Source organism: Pristis pectinata, chromosome 38, assembly GCF_009764475.1.
Source record: "Pristis pectinata isolate sPriPec2 chromosome 38, sPriPec2.1.pri, whole genome shotgun sequence".
NCBI lineage: Eukaryota > Metazoa > Chordata > Chondrichthyes > Rhinopristiformes > Pristidae > Pristis > Pristis pectinata.
The window spans coordinates 9,850,363-9,870,609 of NC_067441.1; the positions used below are offsets into that span (position 1 = coordinate 9,850,363).

Sequence of the window (20,247 nt, forward strand, 5' to 3'; positions counted from 1 at the left end):
AGGAACCTCGTGGAAGGCTTTATTGAGGTCCATGTAAACAACATCCACGGATCTACCCTCATCAATCACCTTCATCGTCTCCTCAAAAAACTCAATCAAGTTTGTGAGACGTGACTTCCCCCACACAAAGCTATGCTGACTGTCCGTCTGTCCTTTTCAAATGCGAGTAGTCATACAGTCAGACAGCACAGAAAGAGGCTCTGCGGCTCACTGAGCCCACACTAACCATCAAGCACCCATTTACACTAATCCTATTTTATTCTCTCTCAGCTCCATTAATTCTCCCCAGATTCTACTACTAATCTGCACGAGGGGCAATTTACAGCTGCCAATTAACCTACTGAGCCACACATCTTTGGGATGTGGGAGGAAACTGGAGCACTGGGCGGGGATACCCACGCCATCACAGGGAGAACGTGCAAACTCCACACAGACAAGACCCAAGGTCAGAACTGAACCCAGGTCACTGGAGCTGCAAGGTAGCAGATCGACTGGCTGCACCACTGTGCCGGAGGTTATCAACATCGATGTCCCTTAAGATGTTGAATCACAACCCTTACCCGTTTGGCCAGTCTGACTGCGTCGGAGGTGAGCCGGTCTCTCAAATGCTGGTCCAGCTGAGCCGCAGGGGCTATCTCCACCACCTTCTGGTGACGTCGCTGGATGGAGCAGTCTCTCTCGTACAAGTGGATCACATTCCCGTACTTATCGCCTAGAGGAGTAAAAACAGTTCGAATGATCAGACAGATCTGTGTCAAGAAATTCGATGGTATGATGCTGTACTCTCAGTGCTGGGGAGCTGCAGGAAGTGAGACCTGATATTAACCATTTCTGCTGGATTTCGGGTCGCTCCAGAAACTTGACTGTGAGTCACTCCTGCATCCTGCACTCCTGCAAACCTGGTGGTTTCCTGTCACAACACTGCAGGTAACTCGGACCACCCTGTCCTGGGGTTGGGGTGGGTGGGGGAGCAGGGGTGGGTGGGGGAGCAGGGGCGGTCATTGGGCACTTCTCGGACAGTCTGGTCTTCTCATGCTGGAGTGCGAGAACTGCCGGTGAGTTATTCACTTTGTAGCTGTCAATTCCCTCCAGAGTCAGCAATGCACCACAGAGTCACGGGGTCACACAGCAGAGGAGAACCTTCGGCCCACCTTGTCCATGCTGACTGTTGACTGTACTATTTACCCACAATTGGTCCTTGGCCTTCTATGCTTATCTAAATACTTCCTAAATGTTGTGAGAGCCTCTGCCTCCACCACCGCCCCAGACAATGTGTTCCAGATTCCAAACATTGTGTTAAAAAATTCCCCCATCAGCTCCCCTCTAAGCTTCCTACCTCTCACCTTGTTCCTATGTCCTCTTGTTTTAGGTACCTCACCAAGAGGAAAAGACTTTTATTATCTTCCCTGTCTATCCCCATGATAATTTTGTATATGTCTGTCGGGTCCCCCTCAGCCTCCTCCGCTCCACAGTAAACAAACCCAGCCTATCCAATCTCTCCTTATAACCAGAATGGTCCAATCCAGGCGACATCCTAGTGACTTTCCTCTGTACTCTATCCAGTGCAATACAGTGCGGCGACCAGAACTGTGCACAGTACTCAGTACGGCCTAACCAACATTTTATAATGTTGTAACACAACATCCCTGCTCTTACATTCTGGTCCATGGCTGATGAAGAAGGTAAGAATCCCATGTGCCCTTCTTCACCATCTTCTCCACCTGTGCTGCCACTTGCTAGTTGGTACCTATAGCACTTGGTACCTATGGGTGTACCCTAAGGTTCCTCTGTTCATCAACACCCCCTTGGGCCCTACCATTTACTGGCATCTTCTACCCTTACCCGACTTCCCAAAGTGTATCACCTCACACCTGTCAGAATTAAATTTCCTCTGCCATTGCTCCATCCAACTTTCCAGCTGATTGGTATCATCCTATTGCCTAAGGCCACCCTCCTCACCATAAACAACACTACCAATTTCCATGTTATCTGCAAACTTATTAATCATACCTCCTATATTCACATCTGAGTCATGAATGTACATCGCAAACATCAAGGGTCACAGCACCGAGCTTTGTGGTACACCATCAGTCACACACTTCTGTTCAGAAAAACAACCCACTACCACCTTCTGCCTTCTATTACCAACTCAATGTTGGATCTAATTTGCTAATTTGCCTTGGATCCCATGGGCTCTAATCTTTTGGATCGGCCTACCATTGTGAAAGGCCTGATTAAAGTCCATATGGACAATATCTACTGCACTGCCCTCATCAATATACTTGGTTACCTCTTCAAAAAATTCAATCAACTTAGGCAGGACTTTCGATGAATAAAGCCGTGCTGATTATCCCTAATCAATCCTTGCCTTTCCAAGTGGAAATAAATCCTAATTGTTTCCCTGCCATTCACTGGGTGTAACTACTTGGCTTATCCTGCTGCCCTTCTTGAATAAAAGAATCACATTTGCTAACCTTCCGTCATCAGTTACCTCACCTGAGGCTAATGAAGATGCAAACATTTCCTGTAAGGGCTTCAGCAATTTGCTCCCTTGTCTCCCATAGATTCTGGGGATTGATCAATCTTTATATGGTCTAAAGTATCTCACTCATCCTCCTGAATGCTAACATGTACCAGAATATCACCAAACCTCTCCCTCGACCCTCCAACTACTGTGTTTTTCTCCTTAGTGAATACAGATGAGAAGTATTCATTTAAGACCTCATCCATATCCCCTGGCACACATGTCCCTTTGTCCCTTAGGTGGCTTCCTCTTTCCTTGATTATCCTCCTGTTCTGAATGTATGTGAGATAAATTGAGATTCTCCTTCACCTTCTCTGCCAGGAATTTTTCCATTGTGTCCAAGAGCTCTTTTTGAGCCAGTAGGTAGATAGCCCTACTAAAGAAGGGGCAGTTTTGGACCTATTCTGAGAGAATGTAGTCAGGCAAGTGGTTGAAATGTCAGTAGGAGAGCATTTTGGAGACAGTGACCTAAACTCTGTTATCTTCGAGGTAATTATTGAAAGGGATAAGGATGTTTCAAGAATTAAGATCCTGAATTGGGGGAAGGACCTGGCTAAAGCAGGCAGGTCTACATCTGACATGTGGGAGACATTCAAAAATGAAACAATATGCACTCAGGGCCAAAGATTTTGCTTAAGGGTGAAAGGTAAGGATGGCAAGTCTAGGAACCCTGGATGTCAAGGGATATCAAGGGTTGCATAAATTTCAAAAAGAAAGCATATTCCAAGTATTTCAAGTATAGAGAACTGAAAGCAGGAGGACCCTTCAGGGTGGGGTACGTAAAAAGAAGTCAGGTGGGCAAAGAGGGGACTCAAATATCATTAGAGGACAAGATTAAGGAATATCCCAAGGCATTCTGTAAGTACATATAGGGCAAGGGGTAACCAGGGAAAGGTTAGGGCCCAAAAGGGACAAAAGTGTGTGGAGCCAGAGGATGTAGGAGAGATCTTAAGTGAAAACTTTTCACCTGTATTCACCAAAGGGAAGGAGAAGGGAGGGAGACAGTGAAATTCTAAAATGTTATTTTTAAAAAGGAAGAGGAATTAGTGGGCTTAAAGGTGGATAAAATTCTGGGAACTGGTGAGATGTGCCCCAAGTAACTGTGTGAGGCTGTGACGCAGCCTTGCTTAACATCAGCCTGCATTGAGATTGGGTCTGTTGTGGACAAGTTAGCCCAACAGTAATTCAGAATGCAACAACACCCACTACACATGACCTATCTTTCACCTCATAACAGCCTTTGACTCCATCAATCAGGACAAACCATTCTTCTCAAACTTGGATGCCTGGAGAAATTCATCTCCATTCAATGCACGTCGCAGTCTTAACCAAGAAGAATATTAACTTGGTCGAGGAGGCAGGGTTTATTGTGTGTCATAAAGGAGGAAATAGAGGTGGAGATGTTTAGGGAGAGAATTGTGGAGTTCAAGGCCTAGGCAGTCAAAGGGACAACAATTAAAATTGTGAGCTTTTTAGGGGCCAGAATTGGAGAATCTTGGGTGGCTGTAAGAGGTTGCATGGACAGGAATGGCCAAGGCCATTGGAGGATTTAAACACAGGACGAATTTCTCAAACCTAATATGTTGGATTGAATTGAGCAATAAAACTACAATTGCCACTAAAAAGTTCTACAGGAGGGAGAAGTGGAGAAGCTGTGCTTGCTCTTGGATTGTGGCTTCCCTTTGGGTGATAAATATCACAATATCTGGCTTCCCTTACAATTCAACCATTGAACATGGGAAATACTCACATGGGTCAGCTTGAGAGAAGATCAAAACATCAGAAACCAGGAGGAGGAGCAGGCCACTCGGCCCCTCAAGGCTGTCCCACCATTCAATTTGATCGGTTGATCTACCTAAGGCTTCATCTCCTCATCTACGTTCTTCCTCTTTAAATCTCTCCAGTGATCCAGCCTCCATCACCATCTGGGGTACAGATTTCCAGAGGTTCGCCGCCCTCTGCAAGAAGTGGTTCCCACACACCTCAGTTCCAAATGACCACCCCCCCACCTTGTATCTGTGTCCCCTCATTCAAGAGTCTCTCACTAGCCAGTCACTTATAGAGGGTATATGGCATCTATGAGGCCTATGAAAGCCTAAAAATGTGACTTTTGACCATCTTCTCTCTCAAAGGCTGCTCAGAATTTGTTTATTCTTAAATCAGGCTTACCGAGTATCTGTACTTCAATATGCCTGGGTCTCTCGATGAACCGCTCGATGAACAGAGCTCCGTTTCCAAAAGCAGACAGGGCCTCAGAGTAAGCTCGCTGGTAGTTCTCCTCCAGCTCCTACAGAAAACAGCAATCACAGAAAATTTAAAATGCTGAACTTATCGCAGTCTTAAGGAGTTGACTTCAAGCCATGACCACATTCTTTCCAGGCGTGTTTTGTGCTTTCCTCTCTCTGCGGGGACTTGCCTCCGGCACCCAGTCCCCACTGAAAACCAGCATCCAGCCCATTGGATCCCATGGGTATTCTTATAAAATTGAATTGGCAGAAGTACTGTGAGGCCAGAGGGATGCAACCCTTCATTATGATTTATTTACACTGTTGCTTGTCACTCCCTCTCTCTCTCCCTCTCTTTCACTCCACTCTTTCAATAACTTCCCACGTACTCCAGCAAGGCCTTTGACAAGGTCCCACATTGTAGGATAGTCTGAAAGATTAGATTATATGGGATCCAGGATGAGACAGCCAATTAGATCCAAAATTGGCTTGGTGGAAGGAGTCAGCGGGTCGTGGTGGAGGGTTGCTTTTCAGATTGGAGGCCTGTGATCAGTGGTGTGCCTCAGGGATTGGTGCTGGGTCCCCTGCTGTTTGTCATCTATATTAATGAGAATGTAGTGGACATGGTTAGTAAATTTGCGGATGACACCAAAATTGGTGATACAGTGGACGGGTGAAGAAGGTTACCTATGATTACAACAGGATCTAGATGGACTGGGCAAGTTGGGCAAGGAATGACAGAAGGAATTTAACTCAGACAAGTGCGAGGTAAGATAATGATAAGATATTTTTATTAGGCGCATATACATCGAAACACACAGTGAAATGCACCTTTTGTGTAGAGTGCTCGGGGCGCAGCCCGCAAGTGTCACCACGCTTCTGTGCCAACATAGCATGCCCACAACTTCCTAACCCGTTTGTCTTTGGAATGTGGGAGGAAACCGGAGCACCCGGAGGAAACCCACGCAGTTACGGGGAGAACGTACAAGCTCTTTACAGACAGCGGCCGAAATTGAACCCAGTCGCAGAACTTACCCAGTAAATGGTGGGGCTCTGGAGAGTGTTGTAGAATAGGGACACCCAGTACCTAGGTACACAGTTCTCTGAAAGTGGCAATACGTAGCCAGGGTGGTGAAGAAGGCTTTTCGCACCCTTGCCTTCATTGGCCAGAGTATTGAGTACAGGAGCTGGGACATCATAGTACAATTAAACAAGTTATTGGTGAGACTACACTTGGAGTATTGTGTGCAGTTCTGGTTGCCTAGCAATAGGAAGGATGTCATTAAGTTGGAGAGGGTGCAGAAAAGATTCCCAAGACTGTCACCAGGAGTAGAGGGCTTTAGTTATAAGGAGCAACCAAATAGTCTGGGACCGAGGGAAGCTGAGGGAGAGACATGATACAGGTGTACAAAATGAGGGGCATAGATAGGGTAGATAGTAAGAAACTTTCCCCCATAACTGAGATGTGTAAAACCAGAGTTTTAATTTAAGGGGATAAGAGGTTGACAGAGGACAAAATAAAGAACTTCTTCACCCAGAGAGGGATGGAATCTGGAACACACTGCTTGAGTGGTGGTGGAGGAAGGGACTCTCACAGCAGAAGAACAACCTAGACAAGCGTTTCAATAGTCAAGGCACAGTAGGCTATGGACCAAACCTGGTCAATGGGATTACTTAATGGTTGCCGTAGAAATGGTGCACCAAAGGGCCTGTTTCTCTACTGTTTTAAGGCTCTATAGCTGATATTTCAGCTGTTTTTCAATCAACAGTTGTGGGTTAATCTCCCATGATCAGCCAGATACATTCCATCCACTGGTGGCCCATCTATCCTGTTAGTTCTATCCACCAAAAACTCTCCTTGATTTATCAGATTGTCTCTCTCATGAAATCATGCCAGCTCTGCCTTATCCTCATAAGATCTATCATGCCCTATTACCCACTCCAGTAATGAATTCCAGCACTTTCCACACAAATGTTGGATCAATAACTATCGTTCTTTATTTTCCCCTTTTTTCCATTCTTTTCTATCTTCCTACAGACTTCTCCAGGATCTCAAGAACTTTGGGAGGTCGCCAGTAACGCATCTGATATCACCTCAGACACCTCCTTTTGAATCTTTGGTTGCTTTGAATCTACTATTACATCTTTACTATTTGGTTTCTCATTCGACCTTTAGTTCCTCTATTTACTGTGTCTTCTACAGTGCTTGCAAATACAGAATACTTGCTTAATACCGCAGCCATTTTCTTATTCTGCTTTTTAATTTTGCCCCTGAACCCAAATATGTTTCTCATGTTTGACCCACACAATGATATTGAGAGCACCTTACCTCATAGTCACGGACCACTCTCATTCCTCTGCCACCACCTCCATAAGCAGCTTTGAACATGATTGGGTAGCCATATGTGTTGGCGAATTCTTGGGCTTCAGCCAGAGATGTTACAGGCGCTGAGGATCCTGGTACAATTGGAACACCTAGAAAGTGAAAGGATAGTGTTGCATCTCACACATGGTCTTTTCTTGTGCCTGTCCCTTTGGTATGTTTGCCATCAAGGGGTAAAGTGGATAACTTGGTCTGACACTTGCTATCAGAGAGCTTTGCATCAGAGCAGCACTATGCACAACTCCTGAGCAGGTGGTGGAGGCAGGGACTCTCACAACGTTTAATAAGTATCTAGACAAGCACTTGAATCATTAAGTCGTAGATGGCTACGGACCTGGTATATGGGATAGTATGCATCTTTATCTCAAAAAGCCCCAGCACATTAGCACGCTCCACACTGACCTCACTCTCCTCCATCCTTCTTCTTGGTAAAAACCAATGCAAAGTACTCATTTAGGACCTCGCTAACATCCTCTGCCTCCAAGCACATGTTCTGTCCTTTATCGTTGAATGGTCCTACCCTCTCCCGAGTTATCCTCTTGCTCTTGATGTATTGAATGCCTTGGGATTCTCTTTAATGCTACTTGCCAAGGACTTTTCATGGACCCTCCTAGCTCTCCTAATTCCCTTCTTGAGTTCTTCTCTGGCTTCTTTATATGCCTGAAGGGCCCTGTTTGATTTTAACTTCGCAAACCTTATATATGTTTCCTTTATCTTCTTAATTAAATGCACAACTTTACTCGTCATCCAACGATCCCTTACTTTGCCATCCTTGTTCCTCCTTCTTCCTGGAACTCTGTTCTCTGTGCAATTGGTCTTTAAACACCCTCCACATGTCAGATGTGGATTTGCCCAAAAACAGCTCTCCCAATTTAATAATCTCCTGCAAGGTCCATACTTATCCTTACTCATAACTATCTTAAAACTTAAGGAGTTGTGATCACTGTTTCCAAAATGTTCCCCCACTGAAAGGTCAGCCACCTGGCCAGGCTCATTTCCCAACACCAGTATGATCCATCCTTTCGTTGGACTATCTACATACTGATTTAAGAAACCCTCCTGGATGCACCTAAAAATTCTACCCCATCTGACCCTCTTGCACTAAGGAGATCCCAGTCTATATTGGGGAAGTTGAAGTCACCCCCTACAAAAACCCTGTTGTTTCTGCACCTTTCCCTCATCTGCCTGCATATCCTTTCCTCAATATCCTGGTGGCTACTGGGGGGTCTGTAGTATATAGAGGCACACAAAGACTTAACTACATGAGAGACACATGCCCCAGCAGGTACAGCTCTGGCACACCACCCTGCTCATAAACCGGAATAATGCACTTGAGGCTGAATGTACATGTTGAACAAGTTTTTTCCAGGCTTGGGATGTTTTCAGCAGGTACAAATCAGGAAACCACATTAGTACCACAGATCACAATAAAGGAATGGTGAACACTGGTTCACAGAGACGCACAGCATGGAAACAGGCCACTTGGCACACCATATCCATGCTGAACCATACCCACTAATCCCATCTCCCAGCATTAGGTCCCCCTTGGATCCCATCTAAATCTCTCCCATCTTACCCTAAATCTATCATTCTATCTACCTCTGATATGGGCAGTCTACCTTATCTATACCCCACAATTTTATATACCTCAATCATGTCCTCTCAACTTCTTCTACTCCCAGGGAGAACAGACCCATCCTCTCCAGTCTCTCCTCATAACTAAAACACTCCATCCCAAGCAACATCTGGGTGAATCTCTGTTGTATCCTCTCCAGTGCTGTCACATCCTTCCTATAGGGTGGTGGTTAGAACTCACACAGTACTCCAGCTGAGGTGTGACCAATGGTTTATAAAGTTGGAGAATAACCTCCCTGCTTCTGTATTCAGTATCCTGACTAATGAAGGCCAGTGTTCAATATGCCTTCCTAACGACATTATCTACCTGCACTACCACCTCCAAGGGTATCTGGACCTGTACACCAAGGTCCCTCTGTTCCTCAGTACCCTGGGACCCAAGCATTCATGGTGTATGTCCTAGCCTCATTATTACTCCCAAAGCATGTCACCTCACATTTGTCTAGATTAAACTCCATCTGCCATTTCTCAGCCCATTTCACCAACACATCGATATAACCCTGGATATTCCATACTGCACAACTCTGCCAATCCTTGTGTCGTCAGTGAACTGCGAGTACATATTTTGCCTACAAAGCTGCAGCTTGAGACTTTTTCCCCAATGAACACTGCAACCACCATGCAATGGTGAGGATCAATGCTGCCGAAGGAAAACTGCTTTGACTGCCCTCAAACTTCCCAAAAACTAGAACTAATATCCTTGAATAATTCCACTTGTGTACAGCTGGTAAAGACAGAAACAAGAACACTAACAGAGCGAGAGCCAGGAAAAGAGAAGGGAACAGTGACGGATACCAGCTTCGACGGCAATGGCACGAGCCTCCACTTTGTCACCCATTTTGTGCACCACGTCGGGGGAGGGTCCAATGAAGCGCACTCCAGCATCCACGCAGGCCTGTGCAAAGTCCGCTCTCTCTGACAGGAATCCGTAGCCCGGGTGAATCGCATCCACTTCATTCTCCTGAAAGCGGTCAGCATCAAGGAGTAAATGAGAAGTTTGAACAAACAATGAAGTGTGTCTCACTAAACCAAAGAAACCAACCCCTCGTGTCAGCTCCACCATTCAGTACAACACCGCTGAGCTTTTACCTCAGCACCACTCGCACCCACTCACTCTGTGTCCCTTGATATATTGTTGGATATAGAGTCATGCAGTCATGAAATACTACAGCATTGAAACAGGCCATTCAGCCCATTTAGTCCATGCCAACCTTCTGCCTAGTCCCATCTACCTGCACTCAGACCATATCCTTCCACACCCCTCCCATCCATGCACCTGTCCAAACTTCTCTTAAACGTTATAATTGAACCCGCATCCACCACTTCTGCTGGCAGCTCGTTCCACACTCGCACCACCCTCTGAGTGAAGAAGTTTCCCCTCAGGTTCCCCTTAAATATTTCACCTTTCACCCTAAACCTATGACCTCTAGTTCTAATCTCACCCAACCTGAAGGGAAAAAGCCTCTGTTCATGCATATGACAGGGATCAATTCCTGCCGCGAATGTACTCAACAACAGAGCCTCCACAGCCCTTCTGGGTCAACAGTTCCAATATTCAGTGCCTTTCGGGTGGAGAAATCTCCCTTCATTTCTGTCCTGATTGGCCAACCCTTTACTCTGAGACTGTGGCCCTAGTTCCAGTCACATCGCCAGGGGAAATATCATCTTCGCAGCTGCCACAGGGGAGGAATGATGAATTTCTTTCAATCATTTCACAGTGATGAAGCAGATCATCACAGGACCACACCGTGCATTCCTAGTCGCCACCACCTGCATCTTTCCCTTCCCCTGAGCCTCAGCGTCATGACATCCTTCTCCCAGTTGGCTCTCTCCTTCACTGTGCACATCCCTACACCATAACTGCTGCTTACCCATCCTCCACGTCACTTCTTCAGCCCTGATCTCTGGCCTTTCCCTCCTTGCCAACCCCCGCCCACTTCCCACAACACACCAAACCGTATTCCACACCACACTCTCAGCCTCTCTTTCTCCCCAGACTACACCACACAAGCCTCTACACCGTCCCTCTCCCCCAACCCACCCACTCAAAAAGTACCACAGCCCCAGTGGATGCCTTTCCATCTCCTGATCACCCTCTTCCCCCCCACCATACAACATCCCACCCCGCCCTGTAATCACCTCTCCCTCCCTTTACCCACTAAACCACAGACCCAACACCTCCTCCCACCGCATCCCAGCTGATCCAATCTTCGCCCTTCCTGAGCACTCATCTTATCCCCTCCATCTCCACACCATACCCCTGGTCTCCTGGTCTTCCCCTCTCCTCATTCCTAAGGAAGCCATGGCCCCCACACTCCTGCCTGTCTTGTTCGACAGCCGCTGAATGTGAAATGGAACTGTAATGAGCTCCTGCCATTTCTCCTCATTGCCACCACTCAACTCTCCAGCCCCACCATTTGTACCAGAACCTCTCAAACTAGACCGCCCGGTCAGTGCAAGAAGGTACAAACCACAGTCGGAGGTTGACAGGAAAGTTAATCTCCCCATCCTTGTCACTAGGATTCCTTTGAGTGCCTGGAGGCCATTGGGCTACGTGCATGAATACTGTTATTTTTAATTATTTTGTACATTCACAGAGATACAGTCACTGGTGGCAACACCATCATTAATTGTCCATCCCTAATTCTCCCTGAGTTAAGGAGGCAGATAACAAACAACCACACTGCTGAGATGGGAGTCATGTATGGGCCAGACCTGGTACAGGCCACAGATTTCTTTTCCTAAAGGACATCAGGGAACCAGATGTTATTCTTAGATTGACAATCCAGTCATTTTATGGTTGGGATTAACGGGACCAAATGCTCTTTGTACAGAACTATCACAGCAAGTAACTGAAACAGCTTGTAGTTCAATACGTCCAAGGCATTACCAGAGTAGGACATGGCCATTGAGTGGTGAAGACGATACTTGCCTTGGCCACTTTAATGATGTCAGGGATGTGCAAGTAGGCTTGAACAGGAGGCAGTCCTTTCCCAATCAGGTAGGCTTCGTCGGCCTTCTGTCTATGCATCTGTCCCGTGTCCTGCTCGGAGTAGACTGCCACGGTGCGGATCCCAAGCTCGGTGCATGCTCGGAAGACCCTGATCGCAATCTCACCTAATCACAGGGAGAAACATCAGGCAGCACAGCATGTCGTTAGGTAGGAAACTGCTTTACCATTTAATCGTATCTTATCTAAACATTACCCCGAACTGAAGGCCCTCAACCCATCTTGGCTCCAAAACCTTCTATATCCTGTCTGACAAGAATCTATCAGTCCCAGTTCTGAAGCATGCTGTTGACCACCTTGACTTCAGCAGCTTTTGGAGAGCTAGGTCCACTGCCGACTGTGTGGAGAAATGCTTGAAACTCATGAAACACTATACTCATCAGTCAGGGCATCGAGTATAGGAGTTGGGACGTTAAGTTATAGTTCTACAAGGCATTGGTGAGGCCACACTTGGAGTACGGTGTATGGTTTTGGTTACCCTGTTATTGGAAAGATATCATTAAGATGGAAAGAGTGCAAAGGAGATTTATGAGAATGTTCCCAGGACTTAAGGGTTTGAGTTAAAGGGAGAGCTTGGAACATAGGAGACTGAGGGGTAACAGTATAGAGGTGAAGTGGCATAGATAGGGGTAATACAGACACTCTTTTCCCCATGAAAAGGGATTAAAACTAGATGGCATAGGTTTAAGGGGAGAGATTTAAAAGGGGTCTGGGGGTAATTTCTTCACACTGAGGGTGATGCATATATGGAATGAGCTGCCAGAGGAAGTGGTTGAGGTTGGTAAAATAACATTTAAAATACAGTTGGACAGGTACATGGATAGGAAAGGTTTAGAGGGATACAGGCCAAATACAGGCAAATGGGACTAGTTTAGATGGGCATCTTGGTCGGCATGGAAGAGTTTGGCCAAAGGTCCTGTTTCTGTGCTGTATTACTCAATGACTCCATGACTAATTTTAGGACTGGATTCTTCTGCCAGTAGTAGTTTCTATTCATTTATCACAAATGTATTAATTAGACTAACTCATAGTTCAGAAATGAAAGTCTGGAGCACAAAACTTATCCTTAGGATTTAACTCTTTGAACGCCAGTATAAGCCAGGTGAATCTGTCCTCGGTCTCCTCAAAGGCCAAAATGTCTATTGGGAGGTGCAACTCAGAAATGAACACATTTACTTCAGTTGGGGACTGACTGGCTGTTTCACTTGATATGTATCACTGACAATGCAACAAACGGGTCAGCAACATAATCAATGATTGAAGGCTCCAAGGCATTCTACAGGTATGTGAAGAGCAAGAGGATAAGATGTGAAAGAATAGGGCCTATCAAGTGCAGTAGTGGGAAACTGTGTATGGATCCGGCAAAAATGGTGGAGGTACTTAATGAATACTTTACGTCAGTATTCACTATGGAAAAAGATCTGGGGGATTGTAGTGGGGACTTGCAGTGGGCTGAAAAGCTTGAGCATGTAGCTATTAGGAAAGAGGAGGTGCTGAAACTTTTGGAAAGCATCAAGTTGGATAAGTCACCGGGACCGGATGAGATGTACCCCAGGCTGCTGTGGGAGGCGAGGGAAGAGATTGCAGAGCCTCTGACGATGATTTGTATCGTCGATGGAGACGGGAGAGGTTCCATAAGATTGGAGGGTTGCGGATGTTGTTCCCTTAGTCAAGAAAGTAGGGATAGCCCAGGGAATTATAGACCAGTGAGTCTCACCTCAGTGGTTGGTAAGCTAATGGAGAAGATCCTGAGAGGCAGGATTTATGAACATTTGGAGAGGTATAATATGATTAGGAATAGTCAGCACGGCTTTGTCAAGGGCAGGTCCTGCCTTATGAGCCTGATTGAATTTTTTGAGGATGCGACTAAACACATCGATGAAGGGAGAGTAGTAGATGTAGTGTATATGGATTTCAGCAAAGCGTTTGATAAGGTACCCCATGCAAGGCTTATTGAGAAAGTAAGGAGGCATGGGATCCAAAGGGGCATTGCAGTGTGGATCCAGAACTGGCTGGCCCACAGAAGGCAAAGAGTGGTTGTTGAAGGGTCGCATTCTGCATGGAGGTCGGTGACCAGTGGTGTACCTCAGGGATCTGTACTGGGACCCTTGCTTTTTGTGATTTTTATAAGCGACCTGGATGAGGAAGTGGAGGGGTGGGTTAGTAAGTTTGCGGATGACACAAAGGTTGGGGGTGTTGTGGATAGTTTGGAGGGCTGTCAGAGGTTACAGAGGGACATAGATAGGATGCAAAGTTGGGCTGAGAAGTGGCAGAAGCAGTTCAACCCAGATGTGTGAAGTGGTTCATTTTGGTAGGTCAAATATGATGGCAGAATATAGTCTTAATGGTAGGACTCTTGACAGTGTGGAGGATCAGAATGATCTTGGGGTCCGAGTCCATAGGACGCTCAAAGCGGCTGCACAGGTTGACTCTGTGGTTAAGAAAGCATATGGTGTATTGTCCTTCATCAATCGGGGAATTGAATTTAGGAGCCGAGAGGTATTGTTGCAGCTATATAGGTCCCTGGACAGACCCCATGTGGAGTACTGTGCTCAGTTCTGGTCACCTCACTACAGGAAGGATGTGGAAGCCATAGAAAGGGTGCAGAAGAGATTTACTAGGATGCTGCCTGGAATGCGGAGCATGCCTTATGAAAGCAGGTTGAGGGAACTCGGCCTTTTCTCCCTGGAGCGATGGAGGATGAGGGGGGACCTGATAGAGGTACATAAGATGATGAGAGGTATTGATAGGGTAGATAGGCTTTTCCCCAGGGCTGAAATGGTGGCCACAAGAGGACACAGGTTTAAGGTGCTGGGGAGGAGGTATAGAGGAGATGTCAGGGGTAAGTTTTTAACTCAGAGGGTGGTGAGTACGTGGAATGGGTTGCCGGCAACGGTGGTGGAGGCGGATACGATAGGGTCTTTTAAGAGACTGTTGGATAGGTACATGGAGCTGAGAAAAATGGAGGGCTATGTGTAAGCTTAGTAATTTCTAGGGTTGGGACATGTTCAGCACAGCTTTGTGGGCCAGAGGGCCTGAATTGTGCTGTAGGTTTTCAATGTTTCTATGTTTAAGACGGGGTGGAGGTTTCGAATAAAACAGAAAATGGTGGAAATATTCAGTAGTTCAGGCAGCATCTCTGGAGAGGGAAGCATTTGTTTCAGCTCAATGAGCTTTCATCTGGAAAAATTAGAGAAAACCAGTTGATAATGCAAGGGGGGAAGAGGAGAAAACAAATGGTGGGCTTCTGTGAAAGGGATGAGGGCAGGGTGAAGGAGTCCAGTAAAAGCACCAGTTGATAAGGAAAGGTGTAAAGTGAAGGCAAATGAACAGGTGAAATTACCAACAGGATAGAGAAGAGGAAAGAAAGCCATTACTGTCGGAAATGTGAGATGCAAAACCTGAGATTGTTGAACTCAGTGCTGTCCATAAGGATACAATGTGCCCTCTTGTCAAAAAACAAGAGGCTGTTCCTTGAGCTTGTGTTGGGAGTACTGGAGGCAGAGAGCAGTCAGAGAGAGTTGGTTGGAAAACTGAAGTGACAGGAAATTGGACGCTTGAGGTCACCAGTGTGGATGCATGGAGGTGTTCCATGATCACCCGATCTGGGTTTGGTTTTCCCAATGTACAGGATGCCACACAGTGAGCAGTCAGTGCAGTGCAAAAGGTTGTGAGAAGTTACAGCTTTATAAAACTCTGGTTAGGCCACATCTGGAGTATTGCATTCAATTCTGGTCGCCCCATTACGGGAAGGACGTGGAGGCTTTGGAGAGGGCGCAGAAGAGGTTCACCAGGATGCTGCCTGGATTACAGGGCATGTGCTATAAGGAGAGGTTGGGCAAAATTGGGTTGTTTTCTCTGGAGCAATAGAGGCTGAGGGGAGACCTAATAGAAGTTTATAAAATTATGAGAGGCATAGATAGCTGATATCTTTTTCTCAAGTTTGAAATTTCTAACACTAGAGGGCATGCATTTTAAGGTGAGAAAGGGAAAGTACAAAGGAGATGTATGGGGCAAGTTTTTTTGTTACACAGAAAGTGCTAGGTGCCTGGAATGCATTGGACGGGCAGTGGTGGAGGTGCCTATATGATAGAAGCATTTAAGAGGCTCTTAGATAGGCACATGAATGTGCAGAGAATGGAGGGATATGAACCATGTGCTGGCAGAAGGGATTAGTTGTTATTAGCTTAGTTAGTTCAGCACAACATTGTGGGCCAAAGGGCCTGTTCCTTTGCTGTACTATGTTCTATGTTCAAGCAATATACATTCCATACTCTATGTTCTAAGTTCAAGCAAATGCTTCTGGACATCAAGAACATGGATGCATCCAGATACTGTGAAGGTTAATCATGCACGAGAAAGTTGATTGCAGGACACCAGCACATGATGAAAGCAGATGAAGGAATAAAAGATGACAAAAATCTCTTGAGTGCAAATTTCAGAGTCAAATAGCTGGCTCCAGAAAATGCTGTAGGGAAGATTCCTTCATCAGTTGTCCATCACTATCCCCACCTGATGCTGGGTCTCGACCCGAACCATTGACCATCCCTCTGCCTCCACAGATGCTGTCTGACCTGATGAGTTCCTCCAGCAGCTTGAGTTTTGCTCCAAGGAAACAAGAGCTGAGGAAGGCCAGGTGAGTGTGTGACCATGGGATGCCAGAGACAGTAGGGGAAAACCACCAGCTCAGCATCCAACTGTGCCACCGGTTCACTGCTGAATGATTTCCGTATTTCTCACAACCCATAAGCGTTGTCTCAAGGGCATTAAAGTCATCTGCACCACATCTGTATTCTCTGTCATTCTGCAGTGCTCATATTTTTCAAATATTCTTCCAATACAAGAGACCAATCAGTCCATCAAATCCATGCTGGTTCTTACAGCATTTCTATCAAACATAGAAACATAGAAAAACTACAGAACAATTCAGGCCCTTTGGCACACAAAGCTGTGCCGAACATGTCCCTAACCTAGAAATTAGTAGGCTTACCCATAGCCCTCTATTTTACTCAGCTCCATGTACCTATCTAACAGTCTCTTGAAAGACCCTATCGTATCCGCCTCCACCGCCGTTGCCGGCAACCCATTCCACGCACTCACCATTCTCTGAGTAAAAAACTTATCCCTGACATCTCCTCTATATCTACTCCCCAGCACCTTAAACCTGTGTCCTCTTGTGGCTACCATTTCAGCCCTGGGGAAAAGCCTCTGACTATCCACCTGATCAATACCTCTCATCATCTTATACACCTCTATCAGGTCCCCCCTTATCCTTCGTCTCTCCAGGGAGAAAAGGCCGAGTTCCCTCAACCTGCTTTCATAAGGCATGCTCTGCATTCCAGGCAGCATCCTTGTAAATCTCCTCTGCATCCTCTCTATGGCTTCCACATTCTTCCTGTAGTGAGGCGACCAGAACTGAGCACAAGTGGGATCTGACCAGGGACCTACATAGCTGCAACAATACCTCTCGGCTCCTAAATTCAATTCCCCGATTGATGAAGGACAATACACCATATGCCTTCTTAACCACAGAGTCAACCTGCGCAGCCACTTTGAGCGTCCTATGGACTCGGACCCTAAGATCCCTCTGATCCTCCATACTGCCAAGAGTCCTACCATTAATACTATAAGTCTTATTCCCCCATTTATTTTCCCCTTTAGCCACAGGCGAGGTCCCAGAAGACTGGAGAACAGACAATGTTGCTCCTTTGTTAAGAAGGGCAATGGGGATAATCCAGGAACTTATAGGCTGGGGAGTCTTACATCAATGGTAGGGAAGTTGCTGGTGAAGATTCTTCGGGACAGGATTTACTTGGATTTGGAAAATCATGGGCTTATCCAAAAATGGGCTGGTAGGTTAGTTGCCTCTGTAAAGTATAGGTAAGTAGCAAAAGATTCAGAGGGGAGTTGTTGGACATATGTGAGAGGGGAAAAAAAATACAGGGATGCAGGGAAATAATGAGAGAAGGAAAGGGACAGATGGAATTGCTCCATTGGGAGCCAGCATGGACTCCGTGGCCTCCTCCTTTGTACATAATCCGAGGCTTCCTCATTGACATGATGTGGAGACTGCAGGCAAGGCTGGCATGTAATGCCTTTCCTCAGTAGCTTGCCAGGCCATTTCACATGGCAGTCATGTGTGTCTGGGGAAGCATGGCAGATAAAGGTCTCGGGAAAGGCCCGAGGTCCATTAATCATGTATACCAAGGTCTCTCTGTTCCTCAGTTCTTCCTCGGTTCTGACCATTCATGGAGGCACTGGTGATAATTTTCCAGGAATTGATAGACTCCGGCATGGTTCCGGAGGACTGAAGGGTCGCAAATGTAGTTCCGCTGTATAAGAAAGGTGGGAGGCAGCATAAAGGAAATTACAGACCTATTAGTCTGACATTGATGGTGGGAGTTATTAGAATCGATCCTCAAGGATGAGGTTATGGAATACCTAGAGGTGCAAGGCAAGGAAGGTCCAAGCCAACATGGTTTCATGAAGGGAAGATCCTGCCTGACCAACCTATTGGAGTTTTTTGAGGAAATCTCAGATAGAGAGGATAAGGGAGAGGCGGTAGATGTTGTGTATTTAGACTTTCAAAAGGCCTTTGACAAGGTGCCGCACAAGAGGCTGATTAATAAGATGAGAGGTCATGGAATTACGGGTAGGATAACAGAATGGGTGGAGCATTGGCTGGTTGGCAGAAAGCAAAGGGTGGCAATAAAAGGGTCCTGTTCTGGTTGGCTACCGGTTACTAGTGGTGTTCTGCAGGGGTCGGTGTTGGGGCCGCATCTCTTTACTCTGTACATTAACGATTTGGATGATGGAGTAAATGGTTTTGTGGCTAAATTTGCAGATGACACCAAGATAGGTGGAGGAGTAGGGAGTATTGAGGAGACAGGAAGGTTACAGAGAGACCTAGATAGTTTCAGAGAATGGGCAAGGAAATGGCAGATGAGATTCAATGTTGAGAAATGTGCAGTTGTACACTTTGGAAACAGAAATAAACAGGCAGATTATTATCTAGAAGGGGAGAAAATTCAAAGTACAGAAGTACAAAGGGACTTGGGGGTCCTCGTGCAGGATACCCTAAAGGTTAACCACCAGGTCGGATCGGCAGTAAGGAAAGCGAATTCTATGTTGGCATTCATTTCGAGAGGTATAGTGTATAAAAGTAAGGAAGTGTTGATGAGGCTCTACGGGGCACTAGTGAGGTCTCATTTGGAATACTGTGTGCAGTTTTGGGCCCCATATCTTAGGAAAGATGTGCTGATGTTGGAGAGGGTTCAGAGGAGATTTACGAGGATGATTCCAGGAATGAAAGGGCTTACGTATGATGAGCGTTTGTTGGCTCTTGGACTGTACTCGCTGGAGTACAGAAGAATGAGAGGGGACCTCATAGAAACACTTAAAATGTTGAAAGGACTGGACAGAGTAGATGTGGCCAAGCTGTTTCCCTTGGTGGGTGAGTCCAGGACCAGAGGGCACAATCTTAGAATTAGACAGTACAGGTTTAAAACAGAGATGAGGAGAAATTTCTTTAGCCAGAGGGTAGTGAATTTATGGAATTCCTTGCCACGTGCAGCAGTGGAGGCCCGATCATTGGAGGCGTTTAAGGAGGAGATAGATAGATAACTAATTAGTCATGGTATCAAGGAGTATGGGGATAAGGCCGGAAATTGGTGTTAGAATAGGTTTTTTTTTGCTCATGGAGCAGACTTTTCCCCCCATTTCTCATTTCTTTTTCTTTTCTTTTTTTTTCCCTTTCTTTTTTCTTGCTTTTTCCGCTTTTCTTTGGAGCAGACTCAATGGGCCGAATGACCTACTTCTGCTCCCTTGTCTTGTGATCTTGTGATCATATTCATTGCCTTATTTATCCTCACATTTTTCTGGATGAACTTCCACTTGCGATTGCCCATCTTACCAAGTCTTCAATATCGTTCTGTAGCTGGAGATGATCCTTCCCACAATCATCAATGCCACCGATTTGTGTCATCTGCAGACTTAATGTCTCCTACATTCACATCCAGATCAATAATGCTTGTAATGAACAGCAAGAGTTCCAGCACCAATCTCTGCAATATGCCACTGACTTACAATGGCAAATATAACCCTCATCATCACCAAGCCAATTTCAAATCCAATTTGCCAAGTTGACACATGGGACCTTCCTGAAGCCCATGTAAACTGTATCAACTGCACTACTGTTATCGGCAAACTTCGTTACCTCTCTGGAAAAAGTCAGTGAAATTAGTCAGACAGGATCTCCCCCTAACAAAGCGATGCTGACTATCCTTGATAAATCCCTGCCTCTCCAAGTGCAGATTAATCCAGTCCCTCAGAATTTGTTCAGACAATTTCCTTAGCACTGATGTTACATGCCTTTAATCACCTGGCTTATCCCTGCTGCCTTCCTTGAACAGGGTACACAACCACTTTCAGATTAGGCATCTCGAGCCTCTGTAGCCAGAGAAGATTTGAG

General features: G+C 46.0%; 1 protein-coding gene across 5 annotated transcripts in view; it reads right to left on the bottom strand.

Moving 5' to 3' along the window:
- LOC127587059 (pyruvate carboxylase, mitochondrial) overlaps positions 1-20,247 on the bottom strand; it is an 859,607-nt gene that overhangs the window by 742,552 nt on the left and 96,808 nt on the right. For all 5 annotated transcript variants that reach the window (XM_052045231.1, XM_052045229.1, XM_052045232.1 and 2 more), the window contains 5 exons: positions 11,700-11,884; positions 9,563-9,728; positions 7,079-7,224; positions 4,694-4,811; positions 561-712 (listed from right to left, as the gene is read on the bottom strand). In XM_052045231.1, the coding sequence (XP_051901191.1) occupies positions 561-712; positions 4,694-4,811; positions 7,079-7,224; positions 9,563-9,728; positions 11,700-11,884 (767 nt within the window). The remainder of the gene's footprint in view (positions 1-560; positions 713-4,693; positions 4,812-7,078; positions 7,225-9,562; positions 9,729-11,699; positions 11,885-20,247) is intronic.